Genomic DNA, 22,549 nt, shown 5'->3' on the forward strand with positions numbered 1-22,549 from the left:
GTCATCCTGTGATCAACCAATACCCCAAGGTCCTTCTCCTCTTCCGTTACATCTAATTGATGCATCCCCAGCTTATAACTAAAATTCTTGTTATTAATCCCTAAATGCATAACCTTACACTTCTCACTATTAAATTTCATCCTATTACTATTACTCCAGTTTACAAGGTCATCCAGATCCTCCTGTATAATATCCCGATCCTTCTCCGAATTGGCAATAGCTCCCAGCTTTGTATCATCTGCAAACTTTATTAGCACACTCCCACTTTTTGTGCCAAGGTCAGTAATAAAAAGATTAAATAAGATTGGTCCCAAAACCAATCCCTGAGGAACTCCACTGGTAACCACCCTCCAGCCTGACAGTTCGCCTTTCAGTAGGACCCGTTGTAGTCTCCCCTTTAACCAATTCCTTATCCACCTTTTGATGTTCATATTGATCCCCATCTTTTCCAATTTAACTAATAATTCCCCATGTGGCAAGGTATCAAACGCCTTACTGAAATCGAGGTAAATTAGATCCACTGCATTTCCTTTGTCTAAAAAATCTGTTACTTTCTCAAAGAAGGAGATCAGGTTGGTTTGGCACGATCTACCTTTTGTAAAACCATGTTGTATTTTGTCCCATTTACCATTGACTTCAATGTCCTTAACTAATTTCTCCTTCAAAATTTTTTCCAGGACCTTCCATACTACAGATGTCAAACTAACTGGCCTGTAGTTACCCGGATCACTTTTTTTTCCTTTCTTAAAAATAGGAACTATATTAGCAATTCTCCAATCATTTGGTACAACTCCTGAGTTTGCAGATTCATTAAAAATTCTTGCTAAAGGGCTTGCAATTTCAGGTGCCAATTCCTTTAATATTCTTGGATGAAGATTATCTGGGCCCCCCGATTTAGTCCCATTAAGCTGTCTGAGTTTCGCTTCTACCTCAGATATGGTAATATCTACCTCCATATCCTCATTCCCATTTGTCATGCTACCATTATCCCTAAGATCCTCTTTAGCCTTATTAAAGACTGAGGCAAAGTATTTGTTTAGATATTGGGCCATGCCTAGATTATCTTTAACCTCCACTCCATCCTCAGTGTTTAGCGGCCCCACTTCTTTCTTAGTTTTCTTCTTATTTATATGGCTATAAATATATGTCAGCTATCAACAGTACTGACATTGGCTCACACCTCTTCATCCTGCTGGGCATCCCAGGGCTGGAAGCAGCCCACATCTGGATCTCTGTCCCCTTGTGCTCCATGTACATCGCTTCTCTGTCCAGGAACACCGGGGTGCTCGTAGTCAGACTGGTGGAGCGAAGCCTGCAGCAGCCCAAGTATCTTTTCCTCTCCATGTTGGCTAGCTCGGATCTCATTCTCAGTTCCACCACAGTGCCAAAAATGTTGCTCATGCTCTGGTTCAAGGCTGGGGAAATCTCATTTGCTGCCTGTTTCACCCAGATGTTCTTTGTCCATGCGGTTTTTGCTCTGGAGTCGGCCATCCTGCTGGCCATGTCATTTGATCGGTACGTTGCCACCTCTGACCCCCTGAGATACAGAGCTGTAGTAACAAAGCCCCTGGTAAGGAGAATAGGGGTAGCAAGCATTCTCAGGCGCGTGTGTGTAGTCCTCCCATTTGTCTTGTTCCTTAAAAGGTTACCATACTGTGGCCACCACATCGTCCATCACGCCTACTGTGAGCACATGGGCATAGTCCAGCTGGCCTGTGCCAACATCACAGTCATTATTGCGTATGGTTTGATTGTCACTTTCTCAGCCATAGGGTTAGATATTATCTTTATCACTGTGTCCTACGCTCTGATCCTCAGGGCCGTCTTCTGACTTCCCCCTAAGGATGCCCGGAGCAAGGCTCTCCGCACCTGCGGTTCCCACTTCTGCATCATATTAATATTTTACATACCGGCCTTCTTCTCGTTCTTAAGCCATTGCTTTGGGTGCAGTGTCCCCCGCCACATCCACATTCTTCTCGCCAACCTCTACGAGCTGGTTCCACCCACACAAAGGCCAAAGAAAAACCCTTTTCCCAGTGACCGGGGACACCACAGTGTGTATGGGGCTGCAGAGCTGATGTCCGGGACATCCAGAGCACTTGCATTATCTGCATGAAATGGATTTGGGATTACATTGCTGTCAATTAGAACAAGGTTTGGCCCAGTGTGGTGATATGTGTGTGACAATCACATATGCTGGGTCCCTGCACGGGAAGAGGGGGTGGTTTCACCCGTAGAGCTTGATTGTAGCTGAAGTGGATGGGAATTAATATCCCTTTCAATAGTTTGCATATCCTCTAGTGTCTTCCATGTCAAAAGCCAGCAGAACCCTGCTGGGGCAGCAGGGCCCGGAGACAGCTGGTCCGGTGTGCTCACACATAGTCAATAAACATGGGGATTTGGAAGCCAGCTCTCCATGTGATTTCCCTGCACTTTTCATGTTGTGTAGTGAGCGAGTGCTGGCGTGTGGGGCACGGCAGTTCAGCATGGCCTCAGGGAGGGGGGGAAGCACCCACCTCTCTGCCGCAGGTAGGGTAGCATCCACTCCCCCCATTTCGGGGTGGCTAGGGATGCTGTCGCCACAGAGTCCACACACTCAGGGTCGCGCAGGCACCATGACTGTGTTCATCGGGGCATGAAAACTGATTGGTGCCAATGAAGGGTTTCGGGGGGGGAGGGAAATACAGGCAAGATGGTGGGATAAGGCAGTTGCATTAACACAGGTACTTTTGCGATCAGTATTTACACCCACACGCATGCCAGGGGTTCTGGTGACCACCCCAAAGCTCCTTTGCTTCTGCCATGCTTGGCTTCGCCTGTTTTTATCCTGCCCGTCTTTGGCAGGACACAACTGAGAGTATCAATTCAGTACATATTGCTTAGAGCAGGGCAATCACAGCCCCAGGCTGGGGTCCTTTACTCTTTAGGCAAACAAAACCAGCCAAAAGGAGAAGACTTTGGTTTACCCCCCTGGCTAACCATAAGTCACACAAGCAATTCCCTTAGACACTCCAGAGTAGCAGCCGTGTTAGTCTATATTCGCAAAAAGAAAAGGAGTACTTGTCTCTAAGGTGCCACAAGTACTCCTTTTCCTTAGACACTCCAGTTTCCCAGTATCACCACCAGTGCCACTCGTGATGGGGATGAATGGTTATGAAAACCAATACCCGAGTAAAAGAAAAAAGGTTCTCTCGATCCCAAAGGACCAAGACCCAGACCCAGGTTAATATACAAATCAGATCTTACCCACAAATTACAATGTTGCCAATCCTTTAGAATCTAAAATCTAAAGATTTATGCATAAAAGGAAAAAGATATAGATGAGAGCTAGAACTGGTTAAATGGAATCAATGACATACAGTCATGGCAAAGTTCTTGGTTCAGGCTTGTAGCAGTGATGGAATAAACTGCAGGTTCAAATCAAGTCTCTGGAGAATATCCACAGCCGGGACGGGTCTTTCAGTCCTTTGTTCAGAGCTTCAGTTTTTAGCAAGGTTCCTCCAGAAATAAGAAGCAGGATTGAAGACAAAATGGAGGGGTTTCCAGGGACTTTTATATTCTTGCTCTTGTGGGCAGAAACCCCTTGGTTCTCCTGTGCATAATCACAGCAACAAGATGGAGTCTGGAGTCACCTGGGCACATCACATGTCTATGAATGATTCAGCTTTTTGCAGGCCGACGCCATTGTTTCCATGTTAGTTTGAATATTCCCAGGACAGCTCAGATGTGGATTGGCATCTCCCAAAGTCCATTGTCAGTTAAGTGTTTCTGGATTGGGCACTTACTGAGAATAGTCCTTTCTCAAGAAGCTGAGCAAATGCTTCACTAAGGCTACTTAAAATCAAACACACTGAGATACAAGTTCATAGCCAATATTTATAACTTAAACTACAAAATGATACACACATACAGCTAGCAGAAGCATAACCCGCACATCATAACCTTTCCATAGACACCTCACACGACAACCTTTGTACAATATTTGCTGCAAATATATAACAGTGGTTGCAACTATGATCTATACGGTCACCGTTCATGTCAATAATGTCACAGCTAGGCACTGCACAGCCACACGGGCGACATCTGGGAGGCTGGGCAGACACATGGTGGCTCAGGCAGCGATGCGGGCAAGCCACCCACGTGCGCACCAGGGGGTTGGATGGGGCCACACTAACCTGAGCTGCTGTGGTGATGCTGCCATTCTCCGGGCGTTGGTTTGAGTGGGGCTGGTGCGCGGCTGGCTCTCCATGGCTCCCCCTCCCTGCTGCAGTGTGGCTCCAGGCATAGTGAACAAGTGTCCATCCATCTCTTGCCTCCCAACAGCTTATAGCATGAAAAAGAGATGTAGTGGGAAACTGAGGCACAGAGATGAAGTGACTTCACCAAGGTCACACAGGCAGTCAGTGGCATAACCAGGAATAGGACTGAGGTCTTCTGACTGGCAGCCAAGGTCCTGGTCCATTGGACCATGCTGCCTCTCAGCTACGAGGTGTTCTAGCTCCTCCTTATGGGGCAGCATTGCCCACTGGCTCAGCAGCAAGTGTGGGGTGGTCGGTCCAGTCCTGGTTGCCTCCTCAGCGTTTTCCATCCAGCAGGAGGAGGGCCCCTCAACCACTCCCCAGCTCCTTTCACCTTGCTGGGAGCAAATGGGCCCTCTCCAGCCCAGAAAACCCTGCCCCCCAAGGAGGCCATGAACTAATCAGGGTTCAGTCTGCACACAAATGCTGAGCTCAGCTCGGGGGGACAAAGAAGTTGCCCAGAAATTGAGCGGATGGAGTCCTTCCCTCCTAGGCCATTCAGCAGCCTTTTCTGCAGCCCCATAGCTGGCTGCTGGGTCCCTTCCGTCCCTGCATGAGGGTAAGAACATAAAAATGGTCCTACTGGGTCAGACCGACGGTCCATCTAGCCCAGGATCCTGTCTTCCGGCAGCAGCCAGTGCCAGGTGCCCCGGAGGGAAAGGCCTGGGACCCCATCAGGGTGAGCTGCCTTGTGGAGCTGTGCAATTGCCCATCCTGCCCCATCTCTTTCCCCTGCCGCTGGGCATTTCCCCAATTCCCTGGGGGTCAGGGCCGCCCACAGCTGCTGGCAAACGTTGGGGCTAGCAGCGCCTTGCCCGGCAGTCGAACTGCTGTGGTGCCAGCAGTCACTGGACATTAAAAGCCAGGGCACCGGGAAACTATTTCCCCATGTTTATTCCTCCTCCCCCACCCCCGCTGTTCCTCAGATGTTCTTGTCAAGCGCTGGAAATGGCCCACCTTGTCACTACAAAAGGTTCCCCCCCCCACTCTCCTGCTGGTAATAGCTCACCTGACCTGATCACTCTGGTTACAGTGTGTAGGGTAACACCCATTGTTTCATGTTCTCTGCATGTATATAAATCTCCCCACTGTATTTTCCACCGAATGCATCCGATGAAGTGAGCTGTAGCTCACGAAAGCTTATGCTCCAATAAATGTGTTAGTCTCTAAGGTGCCACAAGTTCCTCCTTTTCTTTTTGTGGATACAGACTAACCCGGCTGCTCCTCGGAAACCGAGTTTACATAGGAACTGTTACCCTGTGTTTGCTTCCTTTACTTGTAAATTGTGCTTTTCCCTGTGGTTCATTGATTGCCAGCTCACCTCGCCGGCCCTCCTGTGTAGCACAAGACTTAGAATCTCTCCTTGTAGTTCCTATGTCAAGTGCCTAAGGTCTCTGGCAATGGCAGCCCGCGTTTAGGAAGAATCCCGCGCTGAATCCAAAGATACCAAGTGCTGAGAATTCTCAATAAGCTGCTCCAGTGGCTGGGACTTTATTTCTTGTCTGAATTTGTCTAGCTTCAGTTCCAAACATTGGCTGTATCTTGTTATGCTTTGTCTGCAAGACTAAAGAGCCGCTTACTCCCAGCAGTGTCTCCCCCATTCAGTGCTCGGGCTCATCTTATTAAGTCTCTCGCTGTAGGGCAGGTTTTCCATGTATAGAAGCAAAATCTCTGTCCTTTGACCCAGGGCTGTCAGGGCCTGATCCAAAGCCCCGTGAAGTCAAAGAACAGACTCCCACTGACTCCACAGAGGTTTGGATCGAGCCTTTACAAAGAATGCAGGTGCCGATCTGCTGCATCCGTCATTCAGTTCCTAGCCAGCAGATTAGGACATTTGCCATTCAGAAGAGACCCCTTTGATGGCTACTGCTTTTCCTTCAGTTCTCCAGTCTGCATCCAGAATGAAATCACTGTCACCTGTTTATATGGTTCTGCAAATGTACTAGATTATCCAAGGTTGTTTCCGATCCTTAAAAGCAGAGCCCCTTTCACTCTGGACATTCTAGTCTTATACATCCCTTTTTCCGAAAGCTTCCCTGTGCTGATAATGTAGCTGGAGGTTACACTAAAATACACAGTTTGGTTTCCCCCCAACTTTTCATACATGTAATATTTATTCAGTGACCAAACAAGCATTTTGAAGGTTTGCCCCGCACACTTTCCAAATACTAGGAGATGATGTTGCACTTTGGAAGAAAAGGAATGGGGTTTATGGGGTAGAAACTATAATTCATTTCTATAGTAAAGTGCATCATATGTGTGTTTGGTGGCATGTTCCCAGTAAATCTGCATTCAGCTAGCTTGGGTTTGGGCTTTGCATACATTTGGTTTGTTGCTCAGTTGTACATTTCCTCTTCACCACTTATTGTTCGCTTGTTCATTTTAATACAGATTATCCCCCGTACACCACCATGTCGTCTTTCAACAGCACCAACGCCACTACTTTCACATTCATCCTGATGGGCATCCGGCAGCTGGAAGCTGCTCGCCTCTGGCTTTCCCTCCCTTTCTCTTCTATTTACATCGAATCACTTGTAGGAAACTGCATGTTTCTGTTTGTCATAAAACACAGATCCAAGCCTGCATGAGCCCATGTGGGCTATTTCCTTTCTACGCTGGCTGTCACCGACCTGGGTTTGTCTCTGTCCATGATGCCAGTGGTGCTGCGTATATTCTGGTTTAATTCCAGAGCAATTCAGTGTGATGCCTGTTTTGCTCAATTTTATTTTGCTCATTCATTTTCCTTCCTGGAATCCTCGGAGTTTCTGGCCATGGCCTTGGATAGATATGTCACCATCTGACTCCCTCTGAGATATGCCTCCATCCTCACCAGCCCAAGAATAGCCAAGATCAGACTGGCTAGTCTATGCAGATGCATCTTAGAAGTGCTCCCCTCACTCTTTCTGCTGAGGGGGTCACTGTTCTGTAGGTCCCATGGGCCCTTTCATTAGTATTGTCTGCATCAAGATATGATCAAGCTGGTGTGTGCCGATATCACATTCAATACTACGTAGGACTCGGCTTTAGCCATTATCATAGTGGTGCTAGACCTGTTGCTCATTGTCTTGGGATGGTTAAGGCAGTCTTGAGCATTACATCCCAAGAAGAACATCTCACAGCTTTAAACAATTGTTTGTTCAATATCTTCTCTGTCTTCCTATTATACATCCCCCATAGTTGGCTTGCCTACGGTTCACAGATTCTGCAGACATGGGAAGGTTCCATGTGCTATAACTATTACGATCTATAGGCCAATGCAGAAGATTGAATATGCACTTAAATTCCCTTATATTGTGCCTCTTCTGTGTGGGTGCAGATATTATTGGTCACCATTCATATTTAATCATTATTAATGTCAAGTTAGATAATTTGGGCCATGCCAATTTATGCCACCTGAGGATTTGGACTTATAGATCATAAAGCTTTTTCTGTGCAGTCAGGAGGAAGGAATTTCAACTACACAATGAATGAACTAAGTATACCCAGAAGAAACATAAATGTAAACAGATCAGTTTCATTTATTACAAATCTCCCAGCCTATAAAGTGAGTTGAGGTGGTGAACACAGCTGATTAATCAATTTGTTATGACAAGGGCTCATCAAGAATCTAAGCCCCAACCTCGCAATGCACTAAAAAATTTGCAGATGACACAAAAATGGGGGGAGTGGTAAATAATGAAGAGGACAGGTCACTGCTACAGACGGTTCTGGGTCACTTGAAAAACTGGGCAAAGCAAGAAATATGTACGCTTATATGGCTAGATGTAAATGTATACATCTGGGAACAAAGAACTTAGGCCAGTTGGCTCCTCTGCCAGCTCTTTTAAAACTCTTGGGTGCAAGTTATCCAGACTTGCTGATTTTAAAATATCCAATTTTAGTAGCTGCTTCCAGCATCCTCCTGAGATATTAGTGGCATTGAAAGAGTATTAACATCACTATATGATATGACTACATCATACATTTTTTTCCTAAATACTGAACAAAAATATTTATTGAACACTTTCTCTTTGTGTCCTTTGGCTTCCTTTATCAATTTTCTAAAATTCCTAGCTTCTGAGTTATATTCATTGCTATCAATTTCCTCTTTCTGTCATTTGTTATAGATAGATAGATAGATAGATAGATAGATAGATAGATAGATAGATAGATAGATAGATAGATAGATAGATAGATAGATAGATAGATATTTACTGCTGCCTTCACTTCCCCTCTAAACCTGGTCATCTTTTTTTTACGTATATGGCCTTCTTCTTGAATTGTGCGATTGTGGCTATTTGGTGTTGTTAGGTGATTCCCAATGATCATTCACATTTTTCTGATTCAATTCTTCCTTCCAGCTGCCTTGGCTGATAATTATTTTCACCTTTTTGAAACTGGCCCTTTTAAAGTTCCAGTATATATATATATTACTGGACTGGGCTTTATTCTGTTTGCATATTATAAATGTGATCAAGTCATGAGCATATGTATCTAAGCGACCACTACTTTTCAGTTCTGTGATCAGTTCCTCTTTATCGGCTAGGACATGGTCTAATGTAGAATTCCCCCATATTGGATGCAACACTTTTTGAGTTAGGAACATCTCATCTGTAATATTTAGGAATTCCAAGCATGTTTTAGCATTGCCAGAATAAGACATCCAGGATATGTCACCCAGATTAAAGTCCCCCATGATCAAGTACCTTTTTTTCCTAAAAATTGTAGATAGGTGCATAAAGAGCCGGTCATCCTGTACCTAGTGGGATGGGGGGGGGAGGGGCTAGCAGACACCAGCTAATAGTGCGTCTTGTGCTGTATCTGTTAGGACCTGGATCCAGAAGCATTCAAGAACATTTTAATCCAGGTTTCTCCCTTTGTGCCACCATTTCATTGATTCGGAGGCCAAAGGGCGCAGTGTGATCAGCCAGTTTGACCTCCTGCATAGCTCACGCTACAGGACTGAATCTTGTGATTTCTGCACTAGTGGATGTTGTTCTTCTCTGCTATGGATGTGACGCTATCATACCCAGTAACTAGAACTGCAGCAAATCTTATTTCCACCTTGAATTTGGCTAGCTTCAATTTCCAGCCACTGAACAATGTTCTGCCTTTGGGTATGTCTATATTGCAATCACAGGGTAAGATGAAAGCTTGGGCTAGCTTTAATCTAGCTATTTTGTGATGGTAGGGGCAGGGCTCAGCAACCCTAGGGCTCACTTCCAGTTTATGTTCCTAAAGCTCATGCTTCAGGGCTCCAGCCAGCCCCCTGCAGGGGTCAGGAAGGGATTCTCCCTCCCCCAATGCATTCTGGGTGTTTTTAATCTCCTTCCCTTGAAGCGCCCGAGATGGTCACGGCTGGAGAGGGGGCACTGGATGGGGAGAGCTGGGAGTCTGAGGTGGAACTGATTGCTCTCTCTTTCAGAAAGACCAGCTTGCATGGCTGGTTCTTGCTCACTTGCTCTGGGTCCGACTGTCATATGTAGGTTTGGGAAGGACAGCAGATTAGCAGGGACCTTGGGGCTTTTTCGCCTTCCTCTGCAGCGTGAGGGGGCGAGTCACTTGCCAGGATTAGCTGGGTATCTCTCACTTGATCAGTTCCCTGCCATTGTGGGGGCCTCGTGCCCCTCGGTCTCTCCTGTGCGCTGCTTGGGGCCCAGTCTCCCGAGGGCTGGAATACTTTGGTCTCACTTCAGTGGCTGAGTTCAGCATGCGGTGCTGGGTGGGGTTCGTGGCCTGTGAGAGACAGGAGGTCAGACTGGCCTGAGGCTCTCTCACTCGGTGAAACGAAGCTGCAGCCCTGGCACGCTGGGTGGACTAGCCCAGGGCCCGCCGGCACAGACGTGCACATTACCGTAGCATCACTGCTCCCGGACCCAGCGCTAGCCAGGTTGAAGCTAGTTGGGGTATGTCCAGGGAGCTGCAGCCATGCCCTGTCATGACAGCGCGGCCCTCCTGCCTGGCAGAGTAAAGAGGACCCCGTAATATGATGTTCAAACTCAAGGGGGTTTTAACTGAATCTTTATTCAGGGCAGCTGATGGCCAGGTTCCCAGCTCTCCTCGCGAAGCAAGAATGTCGGTGAGAGCCAGGGGCTTGTGCGAACATTCGCACCCCTGGCGTGAGCATGAAACCAGCAGCTCTGCCGTCTACCTGTGTGTCATGCTAGGTAAGGCTGGTCCCAGAGTAAGTTCCATATGCTCCAGGGTTAATCATTAACTCCCCCCTCGCTTTATTCCCTTCTTTAAATACTTGTAGACATTCCCCACTAATGGAACGGTCCCCAAATGGCTTTCATTAGTGGTACATTAAAATTACCCGTGCGCTGCGAGCCTAGTGGGCACACGCTTCGACCAGTGAAGCTTTATGCCTGGTAAAGAGCAGGTCTGCCTGCTCCCACGGCCCTGCATGTTGCTGGTGAGTAGGCTGAAGGGGTGCTAGGCAAAGGGCGAGGGGGTGGCTGGTTGTGCTCAGCAAAAATGTCATTGCCAGGCAAGTCTGTTGGGCAGGTGCTCTTTTAAAAAATTTTCCGCTCCCAAGATGCACCCGACGTTGCTGCAGCTTCAGACATTCCTCCAAGCCTGTTAGTTCCTTGAGAGACCAGGGGGGCCTCTGTGGCGCAGGGAGTCGGAGCAGGAGCGTTCACAGCATTTAGCACACTGGAATCGTCTTATGGTTTATTGTCCCAAACGGCCATGACAACAGGACAGAGGGTCTTAAAATGAGTCCTTATCCTCCTGGCCCTTGTGCAACTGCTGGCACCCTGGAGACCGAGCACTGAGTGAACCTGGCCCCTGCATATGGAATCTGCAGTGGCCTGAACTTATTTCAGGCACCGCCTCAATCTAGCAAGAGATTTCAGGCTGGAAAGCTGCCCATATCCATGTGCACTGCAGGAAATTGGAGACATGCTGCAAGGCACGCCTGGGAAAGGATGTACCATATGTGTGGGATGCATGTGCCCTAGTGCACACATGCGATATGTACTATAATAGGCCCTGATCTTGCAGTCACTTGCAATCAATCAGATCCTACTGACTGGACCCCCGTTGCCTGTGTGCAGCCCCATTCCAGGGGGCTTGGCAGGAGTCTGTCTACGAGGGTCTGATTGTAGGATGGGCACCAGAGACCCTTCACTTGAGAGCTGCCCTGCATTTGCCTCATGTGGTCTCCCAATGCGCTTGTTTCACATGCTGTCGGTGCGATAGGTGTGGGTGAGAATGGACCCGCACAGGGCAGTTCCCTGGCTGCCTGCTTAGATTTAGGGCATATTTTTCATCTCAAATGTGGCTTGAAAATCTGGGTGGGGCAGAGTTTGGGGGTGGGAATTGCCCTGTAGGGATTCCAGTGGCTCAGCCAGGGCTGCATCCTGCAGGGTGCTGATCCCGCAGGCCCGAGCCCTCAGAGCAATGAAGCACAGGAGCAGCCACCTGGAGGGGAGCACTTGCTGGCCTGAGCACCCAGTGACTCTGCCCTCCCTTGCGCCTAGCAAGGCCTGGCCCTGGACTTGTCCCTCATCACGAAGGGGGTTACTGAAGGCCAGTGGAGGAGCTGGCGTGGCAAGGGTGCCAGCAGGGATTGAAGTCAGGTCTCAGGTGCTGTATAAGGACAACAGACGACAAGATGGGGGAAGGAATATCTTTGACTGGACCAACTTCGGTGGGTGAGAGAGACGAGCTTTGAGCTCACACAGAGCTCGTCTGAAGGCTTGTCCCAGCCCTGCAGAAGAGCTCGGTGGGAGGTCAAAGGCTTGTCACTGTCTCTCACCAAAGGAAGTGTGGTCTGATCGAAGATATTCCCTCCCCCACCTTGTCGCCCTCCTGTCCCGGACCACCCCGGCTACAGCACCGTGTCAGGTGTGACGCAGTGCATCGCAGATAGCAGCCGTGGACGTATGGGGCCAGGTACAATACTTTCGATGAATCACACTTGAGACAGAGCTGAGAATTGCAGCCTGTCTTTTAGGTGAAGCTGGTCTCTGGAAGTAACGATTACCACTCCGCTATACGATTTGTATCATGGTGGCGCCTGGAGACAACTGAGAACAGGTAAGAGCTGTCAGTGTGACTAAGGATTGTGGTACAGCGCCCTGCACTGCCCTTTCCTCTTTTCTAATCACAGGGTAAACTCACGGGTTCATTTTGCATTTACACAGGGGATTGGAGCTGACTGGGACAGCGACGGCTCATCATGACAGATTTCAATAGCACCAACTTCCAGCCTGCAACGTTCCAACTATCCAGGTTCCCAGGCCTGGGAGCTGCTAATCACTGGATCTCGATCCCTTTCTGTGTGTTCTACGTCACCAGCATGGTAGGGAATTGCACTGTTCTCTTCATTATCTGGAAAGACCGGCGTCTCCATCAGCCCATGTATTTGTTCCTTTGCATGTTGTCGATCAACGACCTTGGTGTCTCACTGTCGACCCTGCCCACGGTGCTCAGCACCTTCTGCTTCGATGTCACAGATGTCGCGTTCGGCGCCTGCCTGGCCCAGATGTTTTCATTCACCTCCTTTCCAACATGGGGTCAGGGATTTACTGGCCATGTCGTTCGATCGCTTTGTCGCCATCTGTGACCCGCTGCGCTATGCGTCCATCTTGACCAACCCAGGATCATGAGAATCGGGCTGGCCATTGTGATTAGAAGCTTTGGTGTGGTTTTTACCATTACCCATTCTTATTAAACACTTGCCTTTCTGCCACGCCAAAGCCCTCTCCCACACCTACTGTCTGCACTCAGACGTGATGAGGCTGGCATGTGCGGATATCACCGTCAATAACATCTATGGCTTATGTGCTGTTCTCATTGTCTTCGGAATAGATTTGTTGCTTATTGTCATCTCCTACATTCTAATTATGATGACCATCTTCAGTATCGCTTCTGGGGGGCAGCGTCTCAAGGCCCTGAACACCTGCGTCTCCCACGTCTGTGCTGTCTTAATATTCTACATTCCGCTGATCACAGTCTCTATCATACACAGGTATGGCGAGAACTCCCCGCCGCTGGTCCACGTTCTGATGTCCAGTGTTTACCTCTTTGTGCCCCTGTGATAACCCCATAGTTTACAGTATAAAAACCAAGGAGATTCGAAAGAGCATCCTCAAAATGTTCTCTAGGTAACTATCCCAACCTGGGTGTGAGATGGTTTCTGGTGTATATCTCTTGGGTTTGTAAGAGGATGGATAGATGGGTGTCTTAAAGTTTCAGAAGTGGCTAGTGATTTGGGAGTCTTCAGTTATGAGGTACCCAATTGGAGGCACTGCAAAGGGCCTGATTTTCAAAAAGGGTTGGGCACTTGTTCTCTGAAAATCAACACTTTGAAGACATCTCTGATTGGGCACCTAAAAACGGAAGCAACCAAAATCTCATATCTCATTTGAAACTTTAGGCCATGATTTCTGTATTGGGTGGTTGGCTGACCATGAAAAAAGAGATGCCACAAAGTCTGAGATTAGGTGGGTGAATTGTAGCCTTTCGGGGGATGTTTCTTCTCTATTTTGTTCATTGATTATGCACAGTTCTTTGTACGACGCAGGTGGTGTTAAACTTGAATTGACATTGTATGACTGTTCTAGACTCGTTCATATTTGGAGCTGGGGGATATTGCAAATGTCTTATAAATAAAAGCAATGCAAATATAATAATAATACAACAAGACCACACTAGCCGTTCCAGCAGCAGATTTTGATCTGGTCTTTTTCACGGCAGTACCAGAGACAGTGCACAGTTGCTTCTCCATGACTTTCAATCTAACATGGGCCGGGCTGTTAACATTTAAGAAATCAGCACTGTGTATTACACAGATAAATTAACATCCAACGTGTGGCACTCTCCCCAATGGCACGGTCTGTTCTCTTTTAGTCCCCACAGGTATTAAGTTGAAGGATGCTGCCCCTTGGCATCAACATCGATCTCATCTCCCTGCCTGGTGTTAATTACAACACATTCAGGGCCAGACTGTGTCTGCCCGCTCTGTGGGCTTGATGGTTTTCAACCTAGCACTCCATCGCCAGGGGCAGTGATAACATGCTGGAGTGCGGATAAGTCAGTGCAGAGGGCTGAGAGCCCCTCCGGACACTGCTCTGCTGCAGGTCCAAGGAAGGGCTGGAATAACTAACCAGTAAACCTGCCCAGCCTGGCTCAGTGACGGTGACAGCCTCAGACCTGCGCAGGGTTGCAATGACCGCGGACCCTCCATGCTAGTCCATGCTACCATGTCCTGGACGGAGATAGAAAGTTTAACCAGTGAGCTAGTGGTGCCCGTGGAGAGCTGGGGAAAGTGATGGTTTTGGGAGTCTGTTTTGCAGCAGACACAGGACACTGGACTGGGAGCCCGGAGACCTGGGTTCTAAAGCTCAGTTCTGCCAGTGACTGGCTTTGTGCCCTTGGGTGTGTCTCTTCCCTTCTCTGTCTCACTTTCACCTCCCCCCATTTGTGTGGGTTAGGGCAAGGTCTGTCTGTTACTTTGTGTTTGTGTCTCTCACTGCCCAGGACCTCGGGGGATGGGAACCAGGCACTATAAATAAACAACAAGACTTTAAACCTTACAATGAGGCTTGGGAGCTCTGCACACAAGGGGCTGCAGAGCCGGGCTGAGTCTATTACCGTGCGCCAGGCTTTGGGCGCTAGGGGTGAGGGACCCAGTCTCACATGCAGTGCATCCAGACAGCCACATTCTCACACCCGTTCTCAAAGGTGGGCTTTGGAAAGGGCTATAGAGGGGCCACCCCCTCCCGGAGTACTCAGGATCCGCAAAGCCGCTCACACACACGCACAGGATGCCTAAGATGCCCCGTAGGTGCTGTTCCAATTCATTTCTGCCGCACATCCACAGGGCACTCCAGGCCAATCCCCTTTACACCTGCTTTGTGTCCCTCGAGTGTCTGTGTGTGGGGGGATGTCTGCTCCTATTCATGGTTTCTTTCCATCCAGAGAGCCAGACTTGTACTTCCCACCCTGTGACCCATGGTCCACAAGGTGTCGTGCTCCTCCACATCTGCCTCGTCTCTAGGACACCATATGGGCTCCCCTCCCCTTTATTCTCACTGAGTATACAATAGTCCGTGTGGGTCCCAGCCATGTTGTACTGGGCGTGATCCAGGGTAACTGTGTCTCTGTGGAGAGTAGATCTGGGGTCACAGGTCACATGGGTCTGTAACCTGTCATTTAAATCAGCTTCTGTACCCAATGATTGGAGGAGAGCTAATGCAATGCCAATGTTTAAAAAAAAGTCTCCAGAAGCAATCCTGGCAATTTCAGGCTGCTAAGGCTGACTTCAGCACGTGGCAAATTGGTTGAAACCATAGCAGAGAAGAGAATTATCAGACACATCGATGAACACGATTTGTTGGGGAAGTGTCAACATGGCTTTGGTAAAGGGAAATCATGCCTCACCACTCTACTAGAATTCTTTGAGGGCGTCAACACACATGTGGGCAAGGGTTATCCAGTGGATGTAATGGACTTGGCTTTTCAAAAAGCCTTTGACAAGGTCCCTCATCAAAGGCTCATAAGCAAAGTAAGCTGTCATAAGATAAGAAGCAAGGTCCAAGAAGGAAGGTCCTCTCATGGATCAGTAACGAGTCAGAAAACAAAGACAGAAAACAAAAGGTAGGAATAAACAGTCAATTTTCAGAAGGGAGAGAGGTAAATAGTGGGGTCCCTCAGGGGTCTGTACTGGAACCTTTCCTATTCAACGTATTCATAAATGATCTGTAAAAGGGGGAAACAGTGATATGACAAGTTTGCAGATGATACAAAATACTCAAGTTAGTTAAGTCCAAAGCTGACTGTGAAGAGTTACAAAAGGATCTCTCAAAACTAGGTGCCTGGGCAACACAATGGCAGATGAAATTCAATGTAGATAAATGCAAAGTAATGCACATAGGAAAACATAATCCCAACTATACATATAAAATGAGAAGGTCTAAATTAGCTGTTACCACTCAAGAAAGAGATCTGGAGTCATTGTGGAGAGTTCTCTGAAAACAGCCCCTCAATGTGCAGTGGCAGCCAAAAAAGTGAACAGAATATTGGGAACCGTTAGGAAAGGGATAGATAATCAGACATAAAATATCATATTGCCGCTATATAAATCATGGCATATGCACACCTTGAATCCTGAGTGCAGTTCTGGTCACCTCATCTTAAAAAAGATATATTGGAATTGGAAAACGTACAGAAAAGGGCTACAAAAATGATGAGGGGGATGGAACAGCTTCCGTATGAGGAGAGGTTAATCAGACTGGGACTTTTCAGCCTGGAAAAGAGACGAGGGGGGGGGAGGGGGATATGGCAGAGGTCTATACAATCATGACTGGTGGGGAGACAGTGAATATGGAAGTGTCATTTACTCCTTTCCATAACACACAGACCAGGGTCACCCAATTAAATGAATAGGCAGCAGGTTTTAAAAAAAAGCATAAGGTAGGACTTCTTCACACAATGTACAACCTGTGGAACTCATAGCCAGGGGACGTTGTGAAGGCCAAAACTATAACAGGATTCAAAAAAGCACGAGATTTTTTGGAGGTTAGGTCCATCAATGGCTATTAGCCAAGATGGGCAGGGATGCAAAACCATGCTCTGAGTTTCTCTAGCCCCTGTTTGCCAGAAGCTGGGAGTGGACAACAGGAGATGGATCAATTGATAATTGCTCTGTTCTGTTCATTCCCTGTGAAGCACCTGAGCTCTGGCCACTGTCACAGGGCAGGATTCTGGGCTAGATGGAACTGGTCTGACTCAGTGTGGCCGTTCTTATTTTCTATCAGGGGGTAGCCATGTTAGTCTGCATCCACAAAAACAACCAGGAGTCCGGTGGCACCTTACAGACTAACCAATTTGAATCTGTTAAATCTGTTCGTCTTTAAGGTGCCACTGGACTCCTCGTTATTCTTATTTTCTGATGTTCTCATGTAGGATAATGGATACAAGCAGCAAAAGCCACAGGGCTCTTGCTACTGTATGTGACTTCTTTGCCTGATTAACCTGTGTTCAAACATCAGCCTCTGGTTGAGTTCCCAGTGGACTTTGTGACCTCCAGGAGCTGCTGCAAGGATATAGTGTAAATACTCTCCCGTGCCTGGCAGTCTGTGGCATATGCTACAGGCAGGCTAGGTCTGGAGGCTTTTTTTCCTCAATGGTGAAGATTTTCGTCATGTCCACCCTGGTGAGTCAGCTGCAGTTGAGAGAAGAGGGTTGATTACCTGACACCCTCTATTTTAAGTTTTACAGGGAGATATGTGTCCAATAAAGCTTAAAAAAAGTTTATAATCAGGACACTTTTAAAATTGATTTCACCATTTAGCAGGAGATAACTTAGGTGCCTAACTCTCATCTCTGCTCTTGAAATTCTGCCCCTTACTTGTTAGTTGGCTCTGGACGATTTTCCTCCTGGCATATTGGATGAAACGCAGCATGGTCAGCAAAGCTGCTCGTCGCTCTGAGACAGAAAAGCAGGCAGCTGGGGAAAGGGCAGGGTGGATTTTTTTAGATGAGTTTAAAGCCTGAGATCTCCTCAGCTCCGCATGAGAGTTCATTGTCCCGGGGCTTTATCATAAGAGGAGGGATTTGCCCCATTGCCTCTGGCCAGTGTTTCTCTGCCTCCTGTGGGACCTGCATGAGCTGGGTGGCTCTGTGGTGCACCAAGATGCCGCAGGAATGTCAAATCTCATCAAGCTCTTCTCACTATTCCCTTGCTAAGCCCCAGCCAGACACCTCTGCCTTCTGGCCTGACATGGCTCTTCAAACCTTAAGGAGAACATTTCCACATATTTCACTCTCTCTCTCCCACATACACACACAGAAAGACACACACACACAGAGACACTCACCGGACACGCACACTCACACACAGAGACACACTCACACACACACACAGACAGACACTCACACGGACACACACAAACACAGACAGTCCTCCACACACAGATGCACAGACACTGAGACAGAAACAGACACACTAACACAGACACACTCACATGGGCACACGTACACACAATCTCACACACAGCCACACACACTCATACAGACACATTCACACACACAGAGACAGACAGACACACACACAGACGCACACACACACGGACACTGAGACAGACACACTCACACACACACAGAGACAGACACACACACAGACACACTCACAGACATGCACACACACGGTTCCAGGTCGGTTTGTCCTCGGCACAGCTGAGCCCTGCCTCTGCCACCATGCCCCACGCTCCATCTGGATGGAAGCTTGCACCAGCGGGTGTCCATGAGCAGTGCAGACTTAGCCTTTGGGACAAATCCTGCCCGGGTTTACGGGCTGTCGAGCCCTACCGAACTCCACAACATTGCACAGCCGATGTGTAGGTGAGGACAGGGGCCAGCCTGCAACCTGTGAGTTCTCATGGCTGGGGCCTGTCCCTTTAATCATTTGTAAAGTGCTGGATGCACAAATGGGGAATCATATTAACACTCGTTCGCAATAATAAATCTGTCCTTTCCCCGCCTTCAAAGAGTCTAAGAGGGCTGGCGATTGTATGGCCAGTTAAATGCAGGTCCCGATTCTGCATTTAGCTGCATCCCTGTCCGATGTGGCACTACCCACCGCCCAGCTGGGAGGCAGGGCTCAGATGCACGGCGGGATCATGGGGCTTGCCACCTTTCACACTGTGCCAGAATCGGAGCCGGGGTGCAGGTTCCAGCCTTCTGGTGGCTGTATGGGGGAGGAGGGCAGCAAGAGGGTGACGGGTGGTGGAGAGGAGCTACATGCATCATTCGCAGGCTGGCAGAGATTCATAGATTTAAGGCCAGAAGGGGCCACCATGATCAACTGCATTGCACAGGCCAGAGACCTGCCCTGAATTAATTCCTGTTAGAACTAGAGCAGTCTCAGTTGCTAGTGACGGGGAATTCACAGCTGCCCTTGCTAAGTCATTCCAAGGGTTAATTTCCCTTGCTGTTAACAATGTGCACCTTACTTCTACTCTGAATGTGACTAGTGGGGGGCCAATTTACCAACCTCCTTCCTGATGAACTTTCTTGAACTGTGGGAGCAGAATCTGTTGGTTCCCTTTAAAAGAGCTAGGGCTGGAAATGAATTCTTGGAACCTGGCTCCTCAGGCTTGATTCAGAACAACTCCTCATTGATTTCACTGGGGAGAGCAGCCCCAGGCTTGCCAGAGCGGGACCTTGTACATTGGCATTCTGCAAGTCAATGCTGAACTGCAGGTCCCTTCCCTGTCACCTGGTCTCAAGGTAACTGTCAGGTTCATTTTTCATTTACACAGGGGTTTGGAGCTGACCGGCACAGTGATTGCTCATCATGATGGATTTCAATAGCACCAGCTTCCATCCTGTCACATTCCAACTGTCCGGGTTCCCAGGCCAGAAAGCTGCTTACCACTGGATCTCAATCCCTTTCTGTGTGTTCTACGTCACCGCCATGGTAGGGAATTGTACTGTTTTCTGCATTATCTGGGCAGACCGGCATCTCCATCAGCCCATGTATTTGTTCCTTTGCATGCTCTCGGTCAATGACCTTGGTATGTGTCTGTCGACCCTGCCCACGGTGCTCAGCATCTTCTTCTTCCATGTTGCAGACGTCCCGTTTGATGCCTGCCTGGCCCAGATGTTTTTCATTCACTCCTTTTCTTTCATGGAGTCGGGGATTTTACTGGCCATGTCGTTGGATCGCTTTGTCGCCATCTGTGACCCATTGCGCTACGTGGCCATCTTGACCAACCCCAGGATTGTGAGAATTGGGCTGGCCATTGTGATTAAAAGTACCAGCATGCTCTTCCCTTTCCCCTTTCTGATTAAACGGCTGCCAATCTGCAAAGGCAATGTCCTCTCCCATGCCTACTGCTTGCACCCAGACATGATGAGACTGGCATGTGCGGACACAACCATCAATAACATCTACGGATTATTTGCCATCCTTGTCACATACGGCTTAGACTCAGTGTTCATCATCCTATCGTACGTTAAGATTCTAGGGACTGTTTTTAATATTTCATCCCATGAACAGCGCCTCACAGCCCTGAACACCTGCATCTCGCACATCTGCGCTGTCTTACTCTTTTACGTCCCAATAATTGCTGTCTCTGTTATGCACAGGTTCGGGAAAAATGCCCCTCATCTTGTGCATATTCTTCTATCCTGTGCCTACCTCTTTGTCCCCCCTGTGTTAAACCCAATTGTTTACAGTGTGAAGACGAAGGAGATTCGCAAGAGGATCTCCCGAATATTCTCCAGAGACTTAATGTGAAGTGGGAGTTGTGTTGGATATGGTTTTATTGGATGAGTTTTGAATGGCTTGTTGGCTGAACATCGTATCTTTTCAGAGGACATTCAAACCTCTCCAGCGATAAAATACTAGAACAATTCAAGCTGTGTATAGGGTCACTGGGCTATTACTGGGGGGGTCGCGAGCTGTCAGCCTCCACTCCAAACCCTGATTTGCCTCCAGCATTTATAATGGTGTTGAATACATAAAAACTTGTTTTTAATTTATAAGAGGCTTGCTGTGTGAAAGGGGTCACCAGTACAAACATTTGAGAACCCCTGCCTTATGTCTTTAAATTACAGTCTCAGATGTTAAAGGAAATCAAAGTCAGTCAGTCTTTTGAGGCAGGGACTGTGGCTTCCAGTGGGTGTGAGCAGTGCCCGGCACTTTGTGGGTGTGACCTGAATACAAAATGTGAATCGGTAGCAGGAAACCCACCTCTCAAATCTATAACGTTCAGGGCTAAATCAAGCCAAGTTCTGCAGCAGGAACCATCTGTCTGTCCTGTTTGTGATGGGGGGGCCAGCACTGTCTCAAAAGCAGCAGATTAACAATATTTGTAACTGGGTGGAGGCCACACACTTTTCTGCAGCTGCAAATTGAGCAACTTGCACACACCAGGGGCTTCAGGCGTCCTTCTGTTCAACCCCACAAGCCACCCCCTATTTAAGCGGATTCATGCAAATCTCTCCCCCCATTTTCCCCCTCCCCCCGCATTCTTAGTTTTCTTCTCTGTGTCTGTCAGTCTTCCAAAGGGGCAACATTTTAAACTGCTTTGAATGGCCAGAGCTGAGACAGGGGGCAGTTGTTATGCTCCCATCAGCCACTGCTTTAATCCAGATCCAAATCCTGAGGTGGCTGAAGCTGCTGGTTCCGCTAGCCAGATGCCAAGGACTCCTCCTTGTGTTCCCCTTTTCTCCTTTTCTGGTTTGCTGATTGCCACCAAAATCCACAGGGTTACGCCCACTGATGGCTAGAACATTCCCTGAAATTTTGTAATTGATCGGCTGCATTCAAATGTCATCACGTTACAGACAGACAAATAAACAGAGATATGCCATTGGGTTGCACGGGCAACCACACTTTGCTTGGCTATATATATTCAAGAAAAGAAAACAGCTTTGAGGAATAAGAAGATGGACAGAAATACTTGGCAATACAATGGGCCCATGACATAAATTGTATTTGGTTTTTTTAGCCTAATGGTGCCCCTAGCCTCTGTTTGCCAGAAGCGGGGAATGGGCGACAGGGGATAGATCACTTGATGGTTACCTGTTCTGTTCATTCCCTCTGGGGCACCTGGCACTGGCCACTGTTGGAAGACAGGATACTGGGCTGGAGGGAATTGGTCTGACGCAATATGGCCGGCCACAAGTTCGTAGGTAGGCACTGTTAAAGTTGCTATTGCTGGGACTGAAGAACTGGCAAGAACAGTGGGAAGGTGAGGACAGTGCTGCAGAGTGGAGTTGCAGTTTGCATCGGAAAGGCTATTCACTAGAGTGGGTGGGACATTTCTCATGGAATGCTTTCCTGTCTGAAAATGCCATTTCCAGAACCAAAATGGTCCACAGGAAAGTGTCCATTCTCATAGAATCAGAGAATCTCAGGGTTGGAAGGGACCTCAGGAGATATCTAGTCCAACCCCCTGCTCAAAGCAGGACCAACCCCAACTAAATCATCCCAGACTGGGCTTTGTCAAGCCGGGCCTTAAAAACCTCAAAGGAAGGAGATTCCACCACCTCCCTAGGGAACCCATTCCAGTGCTTCACCGCCCTCCTAGTGAAATAGCTTTTCCTAATATCCAACCTAGACCTCCCCCACTGCAACCTGAGACCATTACTCCTCGTTCTGTTTTGATGACATTTCCAATGGAGACACGTCAAAATGAATCATTTTGACTTTCTTGTTTCATTTAATGTCAATCTTTTTTGTTTAAATAAGGTAAAAACATTCCAGGTTGACTTTATTTTTATTTTTTGCATTTCATTTGGACTGTTCT

General features: G+C 47.9%; 2 protein-coding genes and 1 pseudogene across 4 annotated transcripts; all 3 read left to right on the forward strand.

The window, feature by feature from the left end:
* The first annotated feature begins 1,144 nt into the window (after positions 1 to 1,144).
* Positions 1,145 to 2,002, forward strand: LOC119843522 (olfactory receptor 52D1-like). The gene has a single exon (XM_043503930.1). It carries the CDS (start codon positions 1,145 to 1,147, stop codon positions 1,829 to 1,831), a length of 687 nt encoding a protein of 228 aa, XP_043359865.1. The 3' UTR covers positions 1,832 to 2,002.
* LOC119842321 (olfactory receptor 51I1-like) lies at positions 1,389 to 22,219 on the forward strand. 3 transcript variants are annotated; one of them, XM_043503969.1, is made up of 3 exons: positions 12,459 to 12,588; positions 13,258 to 13,393; positions 19,553 to 22,219. In XM_043503969.1, the coding sequence occupies exon 3, from the start codon at positions 19,588 to 19,590 to the stop codon at positions 20,530 to 20,532; it is 945 nt and encodes a 314-aa protein (XP_043359904.1). In that variant the 5' UTR covers positions 12,459 to 12,588; positions 13,258 to 13,393; positions 19,553 to 19,587; the 3' UTR covers positions 20,533 to 22,219. The 3 variants fall into 3 exon arrangements, with proteins under 3 accessions (XP_043359905.1, XP_043359904.1, XP_043359906.1); XM_043503970.1 differs by lacking the exons at positions 12,459 to 12,588; positions 13,258 to 13,393 and adding an exon at positions 1,389 to 1,515; XM_043503971.1 differs by lacking the exons at positions 12,459 to 12,588; positions 13,258 to 13,393 and adding an exon at positions 13,135 to 13,257.
* Positions 12,466 to 14,252, forward strand: LOC119844985 (annotated as a pseudogene).
* Positions 22,220 to 22,549: the final 330 nt, after the last annotated feature.

This window comes from Dermochelys coriacea, chromosome 1, assembly GCF_009764565.3.
Source record: "Dermochelys coriacea isolate rDerCor1 chromosome 1, rDerCor1.pri.v4, whole genome shotgun sequence".
NCBI lineage: Eukaryota > Metazoa > Chordata > Testudines > Dermochelyidae > Dermochelys > Dermochelys coriacea.

What these genes read in the sequence shown, in the direction of transcription:
- LOC119842321 (XM_043503970.1), top strand. Translation starts at nt 19,588, where the DNA reads ATGATGGATTTCAATAGCACCAGCTTCCATCCTGTCACATTCCAACTG.
- LOC119843522 (XM_043503930.1), top strand. Translation starts at nt 1,145, where the DNA reads ATGTCAGCTATCAACAGTACTGACATTGGCTCACACCTCTTCATCCTG.